Here is a 17,950-nt window from a genome sequence, read left to right as displayed (position 1 = left end):
TATCGCCACACTCCGCATAAATGTTGTACATAAGGATATTAATAACCAGCGGTATCCAAATATAAATCGCAAAGAAAAAGATGTTAGGGAGGCTTCTTAACTGACGAGAAGACAGGCCAGTGTCTTGTACAGTACATCTCCTTAGCAAAGTATGAAGAGCTACTCTCTCTCTCTCTCTCTCTCTCCATCGATTTTTTTCTTTCGCTCACGCTGGTTTTAGAAGAGGACATTACATTTCTTATATCTTCGTCTTCTTCGGACAGGCTGTGATGGCGGGTCGGTGGCTGTGGGCGGCCCTTTCTACCCTGCTGGTCACACTGGCACTGCTACTAACGCCGGGTAAGTAAAAAAAGAAAAATAGAAAATATGAAAAGAAAGAATTCCAAGGTCTCTCTCTCTCTCTCTCTCTCTCTCTTACCTGCGTCCAAGAACCAGGATAATGGGAGGAACGTTAACTGGTCTTGTTTTTGTTCTGGATTTTGTTGATGTTGTTGTTGTTATTGAAGAACTTTGGGAAATAACAGTCGTCTTAATAACAATAACTATTTTCAAGAGATATGCTTTGCTGGTCCTACCTCCATCTCCTCCCCATCCCCTACCGCCCACCATCCCATCCCAACCTCACCCCACCCCACCCCACCCCACCCTACATTACCCTACACCACTGAACCCTATCCCACCCCACCCCACCCTACAACACCCTACCCTACCCTACCCCACCCAACTCTTCCCTACCCTACCCTACCCTACCCTACTCTACCCCACCCCACCCCACCCCACCCCACCCCATCCCACTCCACACCACCCCACCCCATCCTCATGCCTCCCCACCCCACCCCGACACTTTCATTTTTGTCATATATCAAGACGCAAAACAGCCTCACCTGTCTGGGGATCGAACCCACCTCAGCAATGTAGGTCTAAACACACACACACACACACACACACACACACACACACACACACACACACACACGCACACACACACACACGCACACGCACACACACACGCACACACACACACACACACACAGAGCAAAGATATGGGATGCAGGCTAACCACATCTAACAGGTACAATTGTTCCTTAAATTTCCTCCATCGATTTTTTTTATTTTTTGCTTTCACTCACTCTGTTTAGAGAAGAGGATATTACATTTCTTTTTTCTTCGTCTTCTTCGGACAGGCTGTGATGGCGGGTCGGTGGATGTGGACGGCCCTTTCTACCCTGCTGGTCACACTGGCACTGCAACTAAAGCCGAGTAAGTAAAAAAAATAAAAAGGAAAATCGTAGGCTTCTCTCTCTCTCTCTCTCTTTCCACCAGTTTTCACACCTCTAAATTTCCCAAAGAATTTATCCCCCTGTATGGACCTTATTACCGATATCAAAATCTTAAAATATATATATATATATATATATATATATATATATATATATATATATATATATATATAAATATATATATATATATATATATATATATATATATATATATATAAATATATATATATATATATATATATATATATATATATATAATATATATATATATATATATATATATATATATATATATATATATATATATATATATATATATATATATATATATATACAGCACGATTAAACAGTTTTCTTTTACTGCCTCAAAAACGTCAAAAAAAATCATGGAAGCTCAAAAATATTCATATTGATTAGAATGATTTTTATTTTTTTCCTTGTGTTTGGTGGCGTATTTAATAATTTGTAATATTTTTTTCTTCATGTAGGCGATTTTCATTTCCCGTCCCCGCCCCGGAGGGGCTCAGGGACAGGTATTGTTTTCACTCAGTTTGTCTGTTTGTTTGTTTGTATGTCTGTCTGTCTGTCTGTCTGTTAACAACTTTACGCGAAAACTATTGGTGCGATTTTGACTAAAATTGTCATAAAAAAGACTTTGTAGTTACTTGTAGAGAAGTTTTGTAAATTAGTTTTATATATATATATATATATATATATATATATATATATATATATATATATATATATATATATATATATATATTAGACTTGTGGACGAGCGGTTGTTATACTTGAGTAGTTTTGTATGTAGAAAATCTTGGTTCCCTTTTTGTCATGCAATGACAGGAGAGGTAAAGAATAGTATGGGACTATTTTTATTTGTCTCGGAATATTACCAAAGTCTCTCACACACGAGTGAAGTATAAGTAGAGTCCCGCTAGCTACCTCCCTGTCTCTCTCTCTCTCTCTCTCTCTCTCTCTCTTCCAAGTTGCTAAGCCTTTCTCCCTACTACCTGCCGATTCTATGGCCTGTCTCCTTCTGACTCTGCTTCTTAAATTCTGGTGTAGCAGGGGTCGTGTCACGTGTGTTACACTGTGGTTGGAAAGTTCTAGAACCCTGTGTGTGAGTATGTGTGTATGTGTGTGTATGTTCACGAGGCACTGTCGTGTGCCTATAAAGCATTCCTTGAGTTAAGAGTGTGTAAGCATGTTTAGCATTGCTTGATTCTCGCAGACACAATACCTTCTCATCATCTGACTTCCTGCTTCTATCTGTCTCTCTGTCTATCTATTTATCTATTTATCTATTATGATTTGTAATTATAATATGGAGTCCTAACAAAATTACAGGGATGATGGGCTATGACCTTCTGATCACCTGATTAAATTTTGGACCAAATTGGGCCGAGGTCCAGGCTGTAGGGCCAAAGAATGTAAAACTATGAAAAAAAAAAATAGTTTTTTTCTCCATAACTCCTTTCAAATTCGTCATATCGACATGAAACCAAAACCTAAAAGCGTGTCTTTCAAATTTGAATCTTATTACATGCCTCATTACATCAGGGGGGTCACCCCCCCCAGTTACCGGTAGGGGGGTCAATGTTAGGAGGGTCGGGCCTACAATTTCAAATGGGCATCAAATCGTCAATTTCCCCCAATTTACTCCAAATCTGATACGTGACATCTTTAACTGATATCGTGGTGTTTATACGTCAGCACTAAAATGACTGCCGGGGACGGGTTTGCTGTACCTTGGTACCGCTTCTTGTTGATTTTAGAATTTATCGATTTGGAGGTCAGGTATTCCAGACTTTTTTTTTTTTTTTTAATGCAAGGAAGAAGGAACTAAAGGCCTGCCTGGAAGGTTCCTCCCTCTCCAAATAATAATAATAATAATAATAATAATAATAATAATAATAACTAGAGAGCTAATTTATTCCAGATTTTTTTAGTGGAAGAAGGAACCAAAGGCCAGAAGCCCGCAAGACTGTTCCCTCCAAGAAGGAAATAAAAACAAATTAACCAGATAGACAAATTCAAACTCCGTACATTTCGAGATGCATGGACACACTGTGTTTAAAAAACTGAAGATCATAGGTGTGTGTGTGTGTGTGTGTGTGTGTGTGTGTGTGTGTGTGTGTGTGTGTGTGTGTGTGTGTGTGTGTGACAGGAAAAAAGTCATAATTACGCGACGGCCACACATCTTTTGGAAGCACAATGCCCAGGTGGTTAGAGCCCCACACAGGTGAGGGTGTTTTGAAGCCTTGATATTATTACAAGCATGAAAGTGTCGGGGTGGGGTGGGGTGGGGTGGGGTTGGGCTGGGTTGGGCTGGGTTGGGTAGGGTGTGGTAGGGTGGGGTAGAGTGAGTTAGGATGGGGTGGGGTGGGGTGGGATGGTGTGGGCTGGGTTGGGGTGGGGTTGGGTTGGGTTGGGTGGGGTGGGTTAGGGTATGGTAGGGTAGGGAGGGGTGTGGTGGGCTGGGGTGGTGGAAGGAAGGGGGTGGGGGTTAGGTGGTGGTAGGACCAGCAAAGCATACCCCCGAAAGCAGATTTTATTATTAGTAAGTACTTGAGTGTTATTTCCCAAAGTTCTCCAGTAACATTAACAACAACAATAACAACAAAATCCGAACAAAAACAAGACCAGGCCACGTTCCTACCATTAGCCTGGTTCTTGGACGCAGGAGAGAGAGAGAGAGAGAGAGAGAGAGAGCAAGTCACCACGTTGTAGTCATCAATCATGCACCAGCCCAAGGTGTTCCGGGCACAGATTCGAATCCCAAAGAGTCTGGGGGTAATGGAGTAGGAGTAAAGATAGTCTCTCTCTCTCTCTCTCTCTCTCTCTCTCTCTCTCTCTCTCTCTCTCTCTCTCAATTGAATGAAACTGGCTTTAGCTGGAATAGGTTACTAGAGAAGGCGCGACCATGAGAAGACTAAGATCAGTATTCTCGTCCATTTATATTCCCTTTAGCTTCTTACGTCTCTTTATAATGGCGATATGCTTGAATAACACAAGACTGTAGTAACGGAGCAGATTCAGAAATAAACCGGTGAGGAAGAATTGTTAAGTATGCTTCAAAACCACACGAAAATACCATCCTTGTTTGTCCCATCCTGCCTTCATCATCACATACCGGTACTATCTTCATTATTCCTCAACACTTTTTTACATGTGACTTATTTTACTGCATTGATACATTTACTATCTTCATATTCAAGACAAATTACTTTTTTTTTTTTTTTTTGCTTTAATTCATTTACCATCTCCATATTCCTCAACTCTTTTACAACCGACTTAGTTTATTACATTCATACATTTCCAACGTAAGTCATTCATACTAGCAGTCCCCAAACGCTGGTATATTGGCTATTTATTTTCTTGTTTTTTGAAAATAATATTTTTCGTGTCACATTGATCAGCCTTGCTTCTAAAAATAATTAATCTGTTTATGTCTGTATGTCCTTTCATTTGTCAGGATTTTTTTTTTTTTTTTTTTAACTTTCAGTCTTTTCTGTGACATATTTTGCGCTATGTTCCAAAACAGTTCCCTGGTTCTAGAGGTGGCATCTCTCTCTCTCTCTCTCTCTCTCTAGTAACTGAGTGGTGGGTGAATCGACATTTTTTCTTTCTTTTATTATAATTTACTGCAATGTCAAAGGCTTAACAGTACAATAGGTTTCTTTGGACTATAATGGCATTAATTAGAATTCTCTCTCTCTCTCTCTCTCTCTCTCTCTCTCTCTCTCTCTCTCTCTCTCTCTCAGTTCTAAAACTTTCGTAATTACAGAACAAAAGTCTTCCTATTAATATTAAAGCCAGACCACGTTCAAAGCAAGATAAAGTCTCTCTCTCTCTCTCTCTCTCTCTCTCTCTCTCTGTTCTAAAACTTTGGTAATTAGAGAACTAAAGACCTTGTATTAATATTAAATCCCAACCATGTTCAATGCAAGACTCTCTCTCTCTCTCTCTCTCTCTCTCTCTCTCTCTCTCTCTCTCAGTCAGCCCCTTTATATCACATTTTCTTTATAACCGAAATTAATAGAAGGACGACTCACTTTTTTTCTCCCTCTCTCTCGACACACACACCACGTCACATAATCAAGCAGCCAAATATATTCAGTGACTTAATAGTTTGCCTTCTTGCTTTTGATCCCGCGTTGCAAAGAACTGAAGCGGATGATTGACATTTGCAACTCATAACTAATCTGCATTTTGCCTCAGCACACGCACACAGAGACAAGCGAGCACACACACACTTACACACTGACGCAGTCGTACACTTACATACACAAATACACATACATACATATACATAAATACACACACACACACACACACACACACACACACACACACACTGACGCAGACGCACACGTACTGTACATACAAAAATACACACACACACACACACACACGGTATTAAGTCCCTTTAAACATGCACACACAAAGGGCGTACACACAGTATTGCCTGTCATTTACAAACACACACACACACACACACACACACACACACACACACACAGCCGTAGAATGATCCATTAAAACTCCTCTGCACAATTACTTCGAAAATCGTCTTTTAGTAGCCCTGGAAAATATGAGCGTCATCATTATCATCATCATCATCATCAGGCTGAGTCTGTCTAATGCAGAACAAAGGCCTCTCCCATTTTTTTTTTTTTCCACTGTCCGTCTGTTCCATCCAGTCCCAGTGAATCACCGAACTATATATAGGTTTCATTAGTTCTTTCTTTCCTACGAGGCTTTCATTATCTGACAACAGCAAGAAATTGTAACCAAGGAGACGCGCCGCCTTGTTTATGGAGGTTAATTATTCTAAACATATTAGAATATTCTTAACTCTGCGTGTATACAGTAATCCCAAAATCCATGCAGCAGTAGTACCGTAGCTGTAATCCCAGGCTTATCTGAACATGAACCCGGTGGACTGCAGCCTTAAGTTCCTCTCCTTTTGCAGTCCACCATTCTCCTTTCAGTGAGCATAGAGGTGGAGTTGAGGTATGTTTCTGTAACCAAGCAGCAGAGCCAACTATACTCGTTTTACTCTAAATTGGTCTAAAATTGCCATCTCTCCATCTAAAATTCCAAATTGTAATACCATATTTACACTAGATTATGATGATAGTCACGAAGATGCGTCGTGGAGAGGATATAAAGTTGTAGTGCTGTCTTTTCCAACCACTGACCTTCTTGAAATAAGCTACGATAGGACGAAAATCTGGGCCAGGTTAGTGTGAAAGAGCTATTGTCATATGGGTGCCACCGCGAGAAGGCTCCCACTCCAGTACCAGACACGCCATGAAGTAAATCAAGGTGTTTATTACTGTGTGCATCTAAAATTCTGTGATTCTTAGTTTTTCTAACTTTCACTTTTAATCCCCAAGGTCTAAGGTGAAATAAACCTGTGCAACCTGGGCGTGTGTTGCAGAGCCTTGCCAGTGTTGCAGAGCCTTGCCTGTGTTGCAGAAGGCGGAATCTCCTTTTCTCTGCAGGTGCTTAAATCCTGTCTTTGTCCTTTGCAACGAGGTAAAGGACCCGGCTTTCTCGAGCAGCTATTTGCGTTTAAACTGAGCCTTGTGATTATCTGGGCAAGGGGTGAGACTGCTGTTTAGACGAAGGCAGTTTTTATATTGTGTGAGATGGGGATGGCGGATAGGGAGGGGGATGTGGGGGATGGGGGAGTGTGGGGTGGGAGTGGGGAATTGCGTGTGTGGGGGGGACTGTGTGTGGGGGGACTGTGTGTGGGGGGGGATTTTGTGTGTTGGGAGGGGGAATTGTGTGTGTGTGTGTGTAATTCACCGGGTCGGTCAGGATCACTTGATGGTCGTGTGTGTGTGTGTGTGTGTGTGTGTGTGTGTGTGTGTGTGTGTGTGTGATGTGCGCCAGTGTGAGATGAAGCGTCAGTTCATCATCATCATCATCATCATCACCACTACCACATTTTACCTGATATCCTACCCAATTTTCTTACCCAACATTTTTACCACATTTTCCTCCTCCTCAGGCCTCAGCATGGAGGGTTTCCTTTGCAGCTACTTTCCTCGAATCATCATCATCGTCATCACCACCTTTCCTAATTTTCCTGCCCCATTTTCCTACCCCTCCAGGCTTCAGCGTGGAGTGTTTTCTCTGCAGCTACTCTCCTCTAACCATCATCATCACCATCACCACATTTTTCCTGATGTCCTACCCCAGTTTTCTTACCATATTTTCATGATTTCCTACCCAATTTTCTTGCCATATTTTCCTGATTTCCTACCCAATTTGCTTACCATATTTTCCTGATTTCCTACCCAAATTTTCTTACCATATTTTTCTGATTTCCTACCCAATTTTCTTACCATATTTTCCTGATTTCCTACCCAAATTTCTTACCTGATTTTCCCAATTTTCCTCCCCCTCCAGGCCTCAGCGTGGAGTGTTTCTTCTGCAGCAGTTTGGCCCAAATAATCATCGCCATCAAATTTTCCCTAATTTCCTTCTCAGTTTTCCTACCCAGTTTTCCTACCTGATTTTTCTCCCTTTCCTGCCATTCCAGGCTTCAGCGTGGAGTGTTTCCTCTGCAGCTACTCTCCTCGAAGCAACAGCTCGAGGATAGACGGCTGCATGGACGCCAACTTCACTGAGGAGCAGATCGAGTCCGGATCCTGCGACTTGGGCTGTGAATCGGTGACCGTCTACGATATTAATGGTGAGAGTGGAAGCTAGCTCTAATTTCTCACACAAGGGATTCTCTCTCTCTCTCTCTCTCTCTCTCTCTCTCTCTCTAAATCGGTGACCGTCTACGATATTAATGGTGAGAGTGTAAGCTAGCTCTAATTTCTCACACACTGGATTCTCTCTCTCTCTCTCTCTGACCGTCTATGAAATTAATGGTGATGGAGTAAGCTAGCTCTAATTTCACACTGGATTCTCTCTCTCTCTCTCTCTCTCTCTTTCTCTCTCTCTCTCTCTCTCTCTCTCTCTCTCTCTCTCTCTCTCTCTCTCTCTCTCTCTCTCTCTCTCTTTCTCTCTCTCCCTCATTACCACAAGATGTTTCATATCCATTCACTACCCCCCTTCTGTCTACATTTTCTCACAGAAAAAGAAGCTTCCTCACACTTTTTCTCTTTTCTCAGTTTTTCTTTCTCTTTCCCCCCTCCCCTCTCTCTCTCCTTTCTTTCCTTTTCTGAGTTATGAGTTTAATTAACCACGCTCACTTCAAGTTTGTAGGTCACTGAAAAACATTAAAAATGCGTGAAGGAGCAGGGGGCTTAAATTTGCTTTTGTTATATGCCTCTCGGGACATTAGATTAATCAATAATCCTGCCATAACGCAGAACCATCCTCCTTTATCAGTACGTAGAGATGTTGCTTCTTTAGCACTATTTTACCGATATTTTTACCGTAAGTGCTCTAACGAACTGGCTTCAATTGTGCCTCCCCTTCACATTTTCTCCCGAAATACTCGGGCAGCTGGGAGCGCCCATGAACTCACACTCTCTCCCTAACAATGCAGAACCTCTGCTTATCAAAATTCATTTATCCCCAGAACTACTACTTTATGGAATTCACTTCGTGGGAGTTGCTTCCCACATACATTTAATCCTCTCGATTATAAATCCAATTGTTATAAATATTTTATGAATGGAGGATGCCTTTAGGCACATGGACTTTTTTTTTTTTTCATTTGTTTTTCCTTCCTCCATTCATTATATAAAAAAAAAAATGGTGAAGTGGTCTAGATTTGATTATTAGAATCGTAATTTTTATTTTAAGACAAGGATTGGTTATCGAAGGCGATGTGATGAAGGTAATAATAGTGATGCTATCAATGATGATGATGATGATAATAATAATAATAATAATAATAATAATAATAATAATATTATTATTATTATTATTATTATTATTATTATTTTATTATTATTATTATTATTATCATTATTATTTATTATTATTATTATTATTATTATTATAATTATTATAATAATGGTAATACTGCTACTGTTAATACTGCTGTTGGTACTAGTACCAATAGTACTACTACTATTACTACTACTACTGCTGCTGTTTCTACTACTACAACTACTACTGCTACTGCTACTACTACTACTACTACTACTACTACTGCTCCTACTACTACCTGTTATAATAATAATATTCATAATAATAATGGTAGGTGAGGGCGCTCACCATTCACTCACTCGATATAGCGCTGCTTTGGGTGTCTGCCCTTTCCTCTCTTGCATCTTTCCTCTTCTGTCTTTCCTTCATTCTTTCCTCTTTCTTCTGCCTACGAGAGACTTTACACTTCCTCTTCTGTCTTTCTGCCCTTCATTCTTTCCTCTTCCTTCTGCCTGTGGTTGACTCTACACTGAGTGACAAGCCAAATGGTTTCCTGTACACTAGGAAATCATTTACTACGATGGGTTGTAACCAAATAACCAAATTATGGCGTCTGATGGTTTAGTGAGTAATTATTGCGCTCCAATCGGATTGAGCCGGTGAAGGTTTATATGGTTTTATTGCTCACGTAATGCCACTCAGGGATGAGTGAGGCTGGTCACTCTTATCTTAAATGTCAGGACCAACTTGCCTAGCGCAGGGCTCCTGCGTACCTCATGGGGTGACAGGATTGGATGATGGCTGGATGAATAATAATCATAATATTAATAATAATGATAAAATAATATTACTGATGATGAGGATGAGGATGATGAAGAAGAAGATGAATGATGATGAAGAAGAAGATGAATGATGATGAAGAAGAAGAATGATGATGATGATGATGATGATGACGATGATTACGAAGAAAAAGAAGAATGAGAACATAATATTCCAATAAAAAGCTTTAATAAACCATAAACAATCATAATAATCATAATAATAATAATAATAAAATTAATAATAATAATAATAATAATAATAATGATGATGATGATGATGATGATGATGAAGAAGAAGAAGAAGAAGAAGTAGAAGAAGAAGAAGAGGAATGATGATGATGATGATGATGACGATGATGATGATGATGACAAGGAAAAAGAGGAATGAGAATCAAAATACCCCAATAAAAAGCTTTAATAAATCATGAAGGAGTAAAGGTAACACATTTACCTTTATATACCTCTTAGGTAAAGTATTTAAACTTTACAATTTCGTCTCTTACTACAGTCATTCGAGATTTTAACGTACTCAGCTTGAATACTTTTTCATTTTTCATTTTGGTTAAGGAGAGAGAATTAATTTAGGAGTGGTAAGACAGAAATGGAGAGGATTATATTAAGGACCACATGGAGAGACAAAGGTGTCACATAGAGAGATAAAGGTGTCACATAAAGATAAAGGTGTCACATGAAGAGATAAAGGTGTCGCATAGAAAGATTTAGGTGTCACATGGGAAGATGATGGTCTCACGTGGAGAGATAAAGGTGTCACATGAAGAGGTGAAGTGCCACATGGAGAGATAAAGGTGTCACATGAAGAGGCAAAGTGTCACATGGAGAGATAAAGGTGTCACATAGAAAGATAAAAGGGGAGCTTCCTGGATAAGGGAATAGAGGAAAGTAGAGGATATAATCAGTACAGGCCAAAAGCATGAATGGATGTGGGCAGGTTAAATCCCTCGTAGAACAGAAAACAGAGGAACAACCAGGGTACCTGAGTGGCAGCCCAGAGATGGAGTGAGAGGAAAAGGCAGACAGAGGATGATAAGGAGAGATGGAGTGAGAAGAGGAGGCAGACAGAGAACAAGATGGAGAGATGGAGTGAGAAGAGGAGGCAGACAGAGAACAAGATGGAGAGATGGAGTGAGAGGAAGAGGCAGACAGAGAACAAGATGGAGAGATGAGATGCGGAGATTTGCTGGGATTGGATGGAACAGGCTAACAGTTATTTGATCAGAATGGAGAAAAATGAGAGGCTTTCGTCCTGTTGAGAATGATGATGGTGATGATGATGGTGATGACGATGATGATAACGATGATGGTGATGATGATGGTAGTGGTGATTGTGGTGGTTTTAATGATGAAGATGATGATGATGATGACTATGATTATGATGATGATGATGATGATGATGATGGTGAAGTAGATTAGTTGGTAAGGGAAATACAGTTAAATACAATATATGTAAGTGGGTCTACATGGAATTACTGAGAATGAAGAACAGCCTAGCGTCGATACAATAGTAAGCATAAATAGATTGGTAAGTATTGTGAGTAGGTTTCAAAGTGGATTAGTGTACTAGGGTAAGTAGGCCCTCTGGTAAGTAGACAGACAAGCATTCGAGTAAGTCAGTGAGTGTACTGGTGTAAGTAGACCAGTGTGTAAGTAAATTAGTGTGTAACAGTAAGTAAGCCTGGGTGTATGTTAGTATATCACTATGTAAGTAAGTAGGTTAGTATATCAGGGTAAGTAGGTAAGTACATCAGAGTGAGTAAGTTGGTTAGTATATCAGTGTAAGTAGGTAAGTATATCAGTAAGTATGCTAGTATATCAGAGTAAGTAAGTAGGTTCAGAGTAAGTATAACTGTAAGTAAGTAAACAACAAGTGTGGGCGTAAGTAGGTTAGTGTATCTGAGTAAATATGTCAGTATATCAGTGTCAGTAGGCAGTGTCCCCAGCGTGAGGTATATCACGCTGAGCGTATTAGGGTAATGGGCGGGAGTCAGCTGGGAAGGCTATACACACGGATGCATACATATATATATATATATATATATATATATATATATATATATATATATATATATATATATATATATAGTTACATAGCCTATTATTTCATCATCCTTTGTATAATTTTAACGCACAGTTGCTGCATGTTTGATCACGAGCGTGTTCTGCCTCAGTCCCCCCCTTCTACCGTTATAGTAGAGTAAGTCGTTCTCTCTGTTATTCAGAGAGGGATTTTCAGCTCTTTGTCCCCATGGCTTCATTTGCGCGTCCTTCTTACAAGTTGTATCAAGCTCTGCTGGCCCCTATATAATGAGCTCAGTCTCTGCATCATGGCCACTTAGATCTGCTCCTCATTTTGTTCACATCTCTGTCCTCCCCTGTACAGATATTATTATGGTGAGTGCTCAAGAAATCTCCAAACATCTAGCAGCTGTGTGTAATTTGAGTATAACTGTTGTATTTTTTTTCTTGTACTGTGTAGCATAAGGTTAATTCTTAGGCCTAGTGAGGTCTTTGTGATTAATGTTGGGTTTTATGTCAGTCATTTTTGATAATAGTTTGTATCTGTAATAATTTATCTTGCATTAACTGAGCATTACCAGGTGTATTTTCATTTTATCAGGGCTGACTTAGATAAATTTACTCTTGCTAATTTCGTGCTAATAGAGACTATTCCAGTTAACCATATATTTAACCTGTTTATTTGCCATTACATTATCCTTATGAGTTTTGAATGTTTTGTTGTTAGTTTGAGCATTAAACTTTAACTTGTAATTTTACCTAACTCTTTTGTTTTGAACCTGGAACTTTACGGGACAGTAGTGACTCTTAGTATTCTCACTTAAAGTGTACGTTATCTTTCTCTGTTTCGTAACATAAATTTGGCGACCTCATATCAGGATATTCAGGATATTATCATAAGGATATTGCTTGATATTTTGTGACTGTTACTTATTAATTATGTCTACTATAACTACACTTGATGAAGCCAAAGATTTTTTGTCAAATGTGCAAACAGTGTGTGATGTGGAAAACAGAACAAAGAATGAACTTAAGCTTGTTGCTCAACAATTGGGAATTGCTGTTCGCTCTCATCATTCTAAAGATCAAATTGTTGACATGATTAATGAAAGCTTGTTTAATGTAACTCCTCCAAATGAGCAAACGCAGATTGAATTAGCTAAGTTACAGCTAGCCCTGCAGGAGGCTCAGGCTAAGGAGGCGAAGTCTCGTGTAAAGGAGGCTGAATTTCAAGCACGTGCTAAGGAGGCTGAGTCCCAGGCTAAGGAGGCGGAATCTCAGGCTCTGATTCAGGAGGCACAGATACAGGCACAAGTTGAACTTGCTAGGATTCAGGCAGACCATGAGTATCGCATGAAACAAGGTGGAACTGGATCATCTAGCTCTGATGATTTTGATGTGGCTAAAAATGTTAAACTTGTCCCTCCTTTTAATGAATCTGATTTAACAAAGTATTTTCAGTTGTTTGAGAGGGTAGCTACAGGTTTTAATTGGCCTAAGGAGTATTGGCCAGTACTCCTTCAAACTGTTCTCACCGGTAAAGCTCAAGTAACTTATGCATCTTTGCCTCAGGATCAGTCTGATAATTATGATGTAGTTAAGAGCTTGATTCTTAAGGCCTATGAGCTTGTTCCTGAAGCTTATAGAGTAAAATTTAGGACAACTTACAAGCAAGATAAGCAATCCCATGTTGAGTATGCAAAAATCAAAGAAGATCTGTTAGAGCAGTGGTTAAATTCTAAGAATGTGGATTCTGATTTTGGTAAATTTAAGCAGATGATTTTGCTGGAGGATTTCAAGAGGTGTATTTATAAAGATGTAAGCCTATATCTTGATGAGAGAAGAATAGATAATTTGTCTGATGCTGCAGTTTTAGCTGATGAATATGTTCTCACTCACAAGAGATATTCTAGAGGAAAAGGGAAAGCTGAGAGTAAGTACGTTGCCTCTACTCAGAGTACAGGTAACAGGAAAGAGAATAAAGATGATGTTTCTCAGGAAGTAAATACCAGCTTCACCTCTAGATTTCAGAAAAGTAAATGTACTTATTGTAGTAAGCTTGGTCATACTACGGAGAGATGTTTCAGGAGACAGCGTGATGTGAACAAAAAGGAGTCTTTAAATATTCAGTCAATTGGTCTAGTGTCCACTCTTGAGAGTTCCCAGAATTCTTTAACTGAGTTAACTGAACCTGCTTTGAGGGGTAACTTAAATTCTCATGATGGAGCTCCTCTTTTGAGCAGTAACGTGGGTGACACTCTCAAGAGTTCATGTGCTAATTTCCTGTCTGATGGTTTTGTCAGTCCTCTGGACAGTAATGACAGGAAATCAGTTAAAATATATCGTGACACAGGTGCTTGCCAATCCCTTATGCTGACCAGTGTTCTAGGCTCTAATGTTAATTCCTCTGATGAAACTGTAATCTTACAAGGTGTAGGGAATAATTACTTCTCTGTCCCTCTGTGCAGAGTGAATTTAGAGTCTGGTTTTGTTAATGGTTCCGTATGGTTGGGTTGGTTGAGACACTCCCAATGTCAGGTGTAACTTTCTTACTTGGAAATGATATTGGTGGAAGTCAAGTGTGTCCAGCTCCTCAGTTGTCTAGTGAGCCAGTGTCTGCGGCCCAGGATTGTGATGTCCCTGATGTGTTCCCTGCGTGTGCTGTCACTAGGGCTAAGTCTAAAGTTACTGGTGATTTAGAAGATAATGATGATGTTATCCTAGCTGAAACTTTTCTTGCTAATTTGGACCACTCACCAGATGAGGCAGTACCCCGTAGTGTTGATAATTTGTCTCGTCAAGAGTTGGTTGAGTTGCAGGTTGCTGACCCTGAGTTGAAAGGTCTAGCTAACTCTGCTTACAGTGAAGAAGAGTCAGTCGGTGCTTCTACTTGTTATTATGTAAAGTCAGGAGTACTTATGAGGAAGTGGAGACCCCCAACAGCATTAGCCGACTGTGAATGGGAGGTTGTACATCAAGTTGTCATCCCTCGTTTTGTAGGCAGGATATCATTAGAGTGGCTCATGATTCCAGTTTGGCAGGACACCTTGGAGTGAGGAAGACTGTGGCACGCATTTTGAAACACTTCTACTGGCCAGGAATCTTCAGGGATGTTTCCTGGTATTGTAAGGCTTGTCACACCTGTCAAGTTGTGGGGAAGTGTAATCAGACCGAAAAGGTTGCACCTCTAGTTCCCATTCCTCCTTTTGAGGCGCCTTTCACCCGTGTGTTGGTGGATATTGTGGGCCCTCTTCCTAAGACTTCTTCAGGATTTTCTTATGTGTTGACCATGATTGATATGGCTACTCGTTATCCTGAAGCCATTCCACTTAGAAACATCTCAGCAAAGAACGTGGTTAAGGAAATGCTAGGGTTCTTCACAAAGTTTGGTATGCCCAAGGAGGTACAGTCCGACCGGGGAAGTAATTTCATGTCAAACGTTTTCAAGCAGTCTCTGAAAGAGTTGGCCATCACCCAGATCACGTCTTCAGCTTACCATCCCCAGACCCAAGGAGCGTTGGAGAGATATCATCAAACACTCAAATCGATGCTCAAGAAATACTGTTTGGAACATCAGAAAGACTGGGATAAAGGTCTTCTATTCGTTGTGTTTGCTGCAAGAGAATCTCCAAATGAATCACTGGACTTCTCACCTTTTGAACTACTGTTTGGCCATGAAGTAAGAGGACCCCTTAAGTTACTCAAGGAATGCTCGCTGTCGGAGGAAGATGACGTCAACCTGCTGGAGTATGTGATGAAGTTCAAAGAACGGCTGTCCACTGCTTTACAGCTGGCGAGAGAGAATTTAGGAGCTGCTCAGGAGAAGATGAAGACTTGGTATGATAAGAAGTCCAGGTTACGCCACTTTCAGCCAGGAGATCAGGTTTTGATTCTGCTACCAGTTCATGGGCAACCTCTTCAAGCCAAGTTTAGTGGCCCTTATTTCGTGGAGAAGAAACTCAGTGATGTCAACTATGTCATCGCCACACCAGATCGTAGAAAGAGCAAGCAACTATGTCACATCAACATGCTAAAGTTATATCACAGGCGAGACGAAAATAATCCAGTCTGCACTGTAGCTGTTCCACCCGAGTCTGCAAGTGAAGCTCTCCCATGCAGTATGAGCCTGAGTGATAGTTTGGGGAAGAATCCTGATATCATGAATGATCTCCAGACTAAGCTTTCTCATCTACCTCCCAAGGAAAGGCAGGAGTTTTCGGCATTACTGCAGGAGTACCCGCAAGTGTTCCGTGCCACTCCAGGAAGAACCACTGTGTTGATGCATGATGTCGATGTTGGAGACGCAAAGCCAATTAAACTGCCTCCTTACCGTGTGAACCCAGTGAAAGTTCCTCTCATCCAGAAGGAGCTTGGCTACCTGTTGGACCACAAGATGATTGAGCCCTGTCAGAGCGAGTGGAGTTCTCCTGTCACTCTGGTCCCTAAACCAGGTGGGTCACAGCGGCTTTGCATTGACTACAGACGTTTTAATCAGATAACTAAAACAGACACTTACCCTCTCCCTCGTGTGGAAGATTGCATAGACAAGATCGGAAAGGCTAGGTACATAAGTAAGTTTGATTTGTTAAAGGGATACTGGCAAGTACCTATGACTGAATGTGCTAGGGAGATCTCATGTTTTGTAACACTAGGAAAGACTTTTGCATGTTCAGTAATGCCATATGGTATGAAGAATGCACCAGCCACATTTCAGAAGCTCATTAATGTTGTAACAGAGGGTTTGGCAGGGTGTGTTGTTTATATTGATGATGTATTAATCTTCAGTGACAACTGGAAAGATCACCTATGCCATGTCAGTAAATTTCTTGAGCGTTTGGTTCATGCTAATCTTGTAGCTAATTTATCAAAGTGTGAGTTTGGTCAAGCTAAAGTTCAGTACCTTGGGTATGTAATTGGTGATGGACATGTTGCACCACCAGGAGCTAAGGTTCAGGTTATAAGTGATCTTCCCAGACCTAAAAGTAGGAAGGAGCTACAAAGATTTTTGGGAATGGTAGGTTATTACTGGAGATTTGTTCTTAACTTTTCTATTCTTGTATCACCACTTACAGACCTACTGAAAAAGGGAGTTAAATTTGTCTGGACCGATAACTGTGAATCCTCTTTCAACAAACTTAAAGCTATTCTATTAAGTCAGCCAGTGCTCGCTACTCCAAATTTTGCTAAGCCTTTTAAGATGGCTGTTGATGCAAGTGATACAGGAGCTGGGGCTGTTTTGCTGCAAGAGGATGATCAGGGTATTGAACATCCTGTATCTTATTACAGTAAGAAGTTCACTCCACCTCAAAAGAACTACTCAACTATTGAGAAAGAGCTTTTGGCCTTGATTTTGGGTTTACAGCATTTTTCATTTTATTTGTGTTCTGGTTTTGACCCCATAGTCATTTATACCGATCATAACCCACTGAAATTCCTTAGTAAGTTTAAAGATAAAAATCAGAGATTGACAAGATGAAGTCTACTTCTTCAGGAGTATTCATTAGACATACAACATGTCAAGGGGAAAGAAAATGTTATTGCAGATTGCTTATCTAGACTTTAGACAGATTGTTTTAGAGTAATAAGAAATTTCCTTTGTAAATTTCTTTTTCTTTGTGGGGAGGTGTTACACAGCCTATGATTTCATCATCCTTTGTGTAATTTTAACGCACAGTTGCTGCATGTTTGATCACGAGCGTGTTCTGCCTCAGTCCCCCCCTTCTACCGTTATAGTAGAGTAAGTCGTTCTCTCTGTTATTCAGAGCGGGATTTTCAGCTCTTTATCCCCATGGCTTCATTTGCGCATCCTTCTTACAAGTTGTATCAAGCTCTGCTGGCCCCTATATAATGAGCTCAGTCTCTGCATCATGGCCACTTAGATCTGCTCCTCATTTTGTTCACATCTCTGTCCTCCCCTGTACAGATATTATTATGGTGAGTGCTCAAGAAATCTCCAAACATCTAGCA

The 17,950-nt window shown here is 40.3% G+C and overlaps 1 protein-coding gene across 1 annotated transcript in view; it reads left to right on the top strand.

Annotated features, from left to right (window-relative positions):
• The first annotated feature begins 269 nt into the window (after window positions 1–269).
• LOC145418683 (uncharacterized) overlaps window positions 270–17,950 on the top strand; it is a 176,142-nt gene continuing 158,461 nt past the window's right edge. Inside the window, exons 1-2 of the mRNA XM_080287023.1 lie at window positions 270–339; window positions 7,840–7,992. Coding sequence (XP_080143149.1) covers window positions 270–339; window positions 7,840–7,992 — 223 coding nt within the window. The remainder of the gene's footprint in view (window positions 340–7,839; window positions 7,993–17,950) is intronic.

The sequence above is a fragment of the Coenobita brevimanus genome, chromosome 116 (assembly GCF_032717465.1).
Source record: "Coenobita brevimanus isolate Jiangsu-jjx chromosome 116, ASM3271746v2, whole genome shotgun sequence".
NCBI classification, from domain to species: domain Eukaryota; kingdom Metazoa; phylum Arthropoda; class Malacostraca; order Decapoda; family Coenobitidae; genus Coenobita; species Coenobita brevimanus.
The sequence above is the reverse complement of the archived record's forward strand: the minus strand, read 5'-3'. Positions and strand labels throughout refer to the sequence as shown.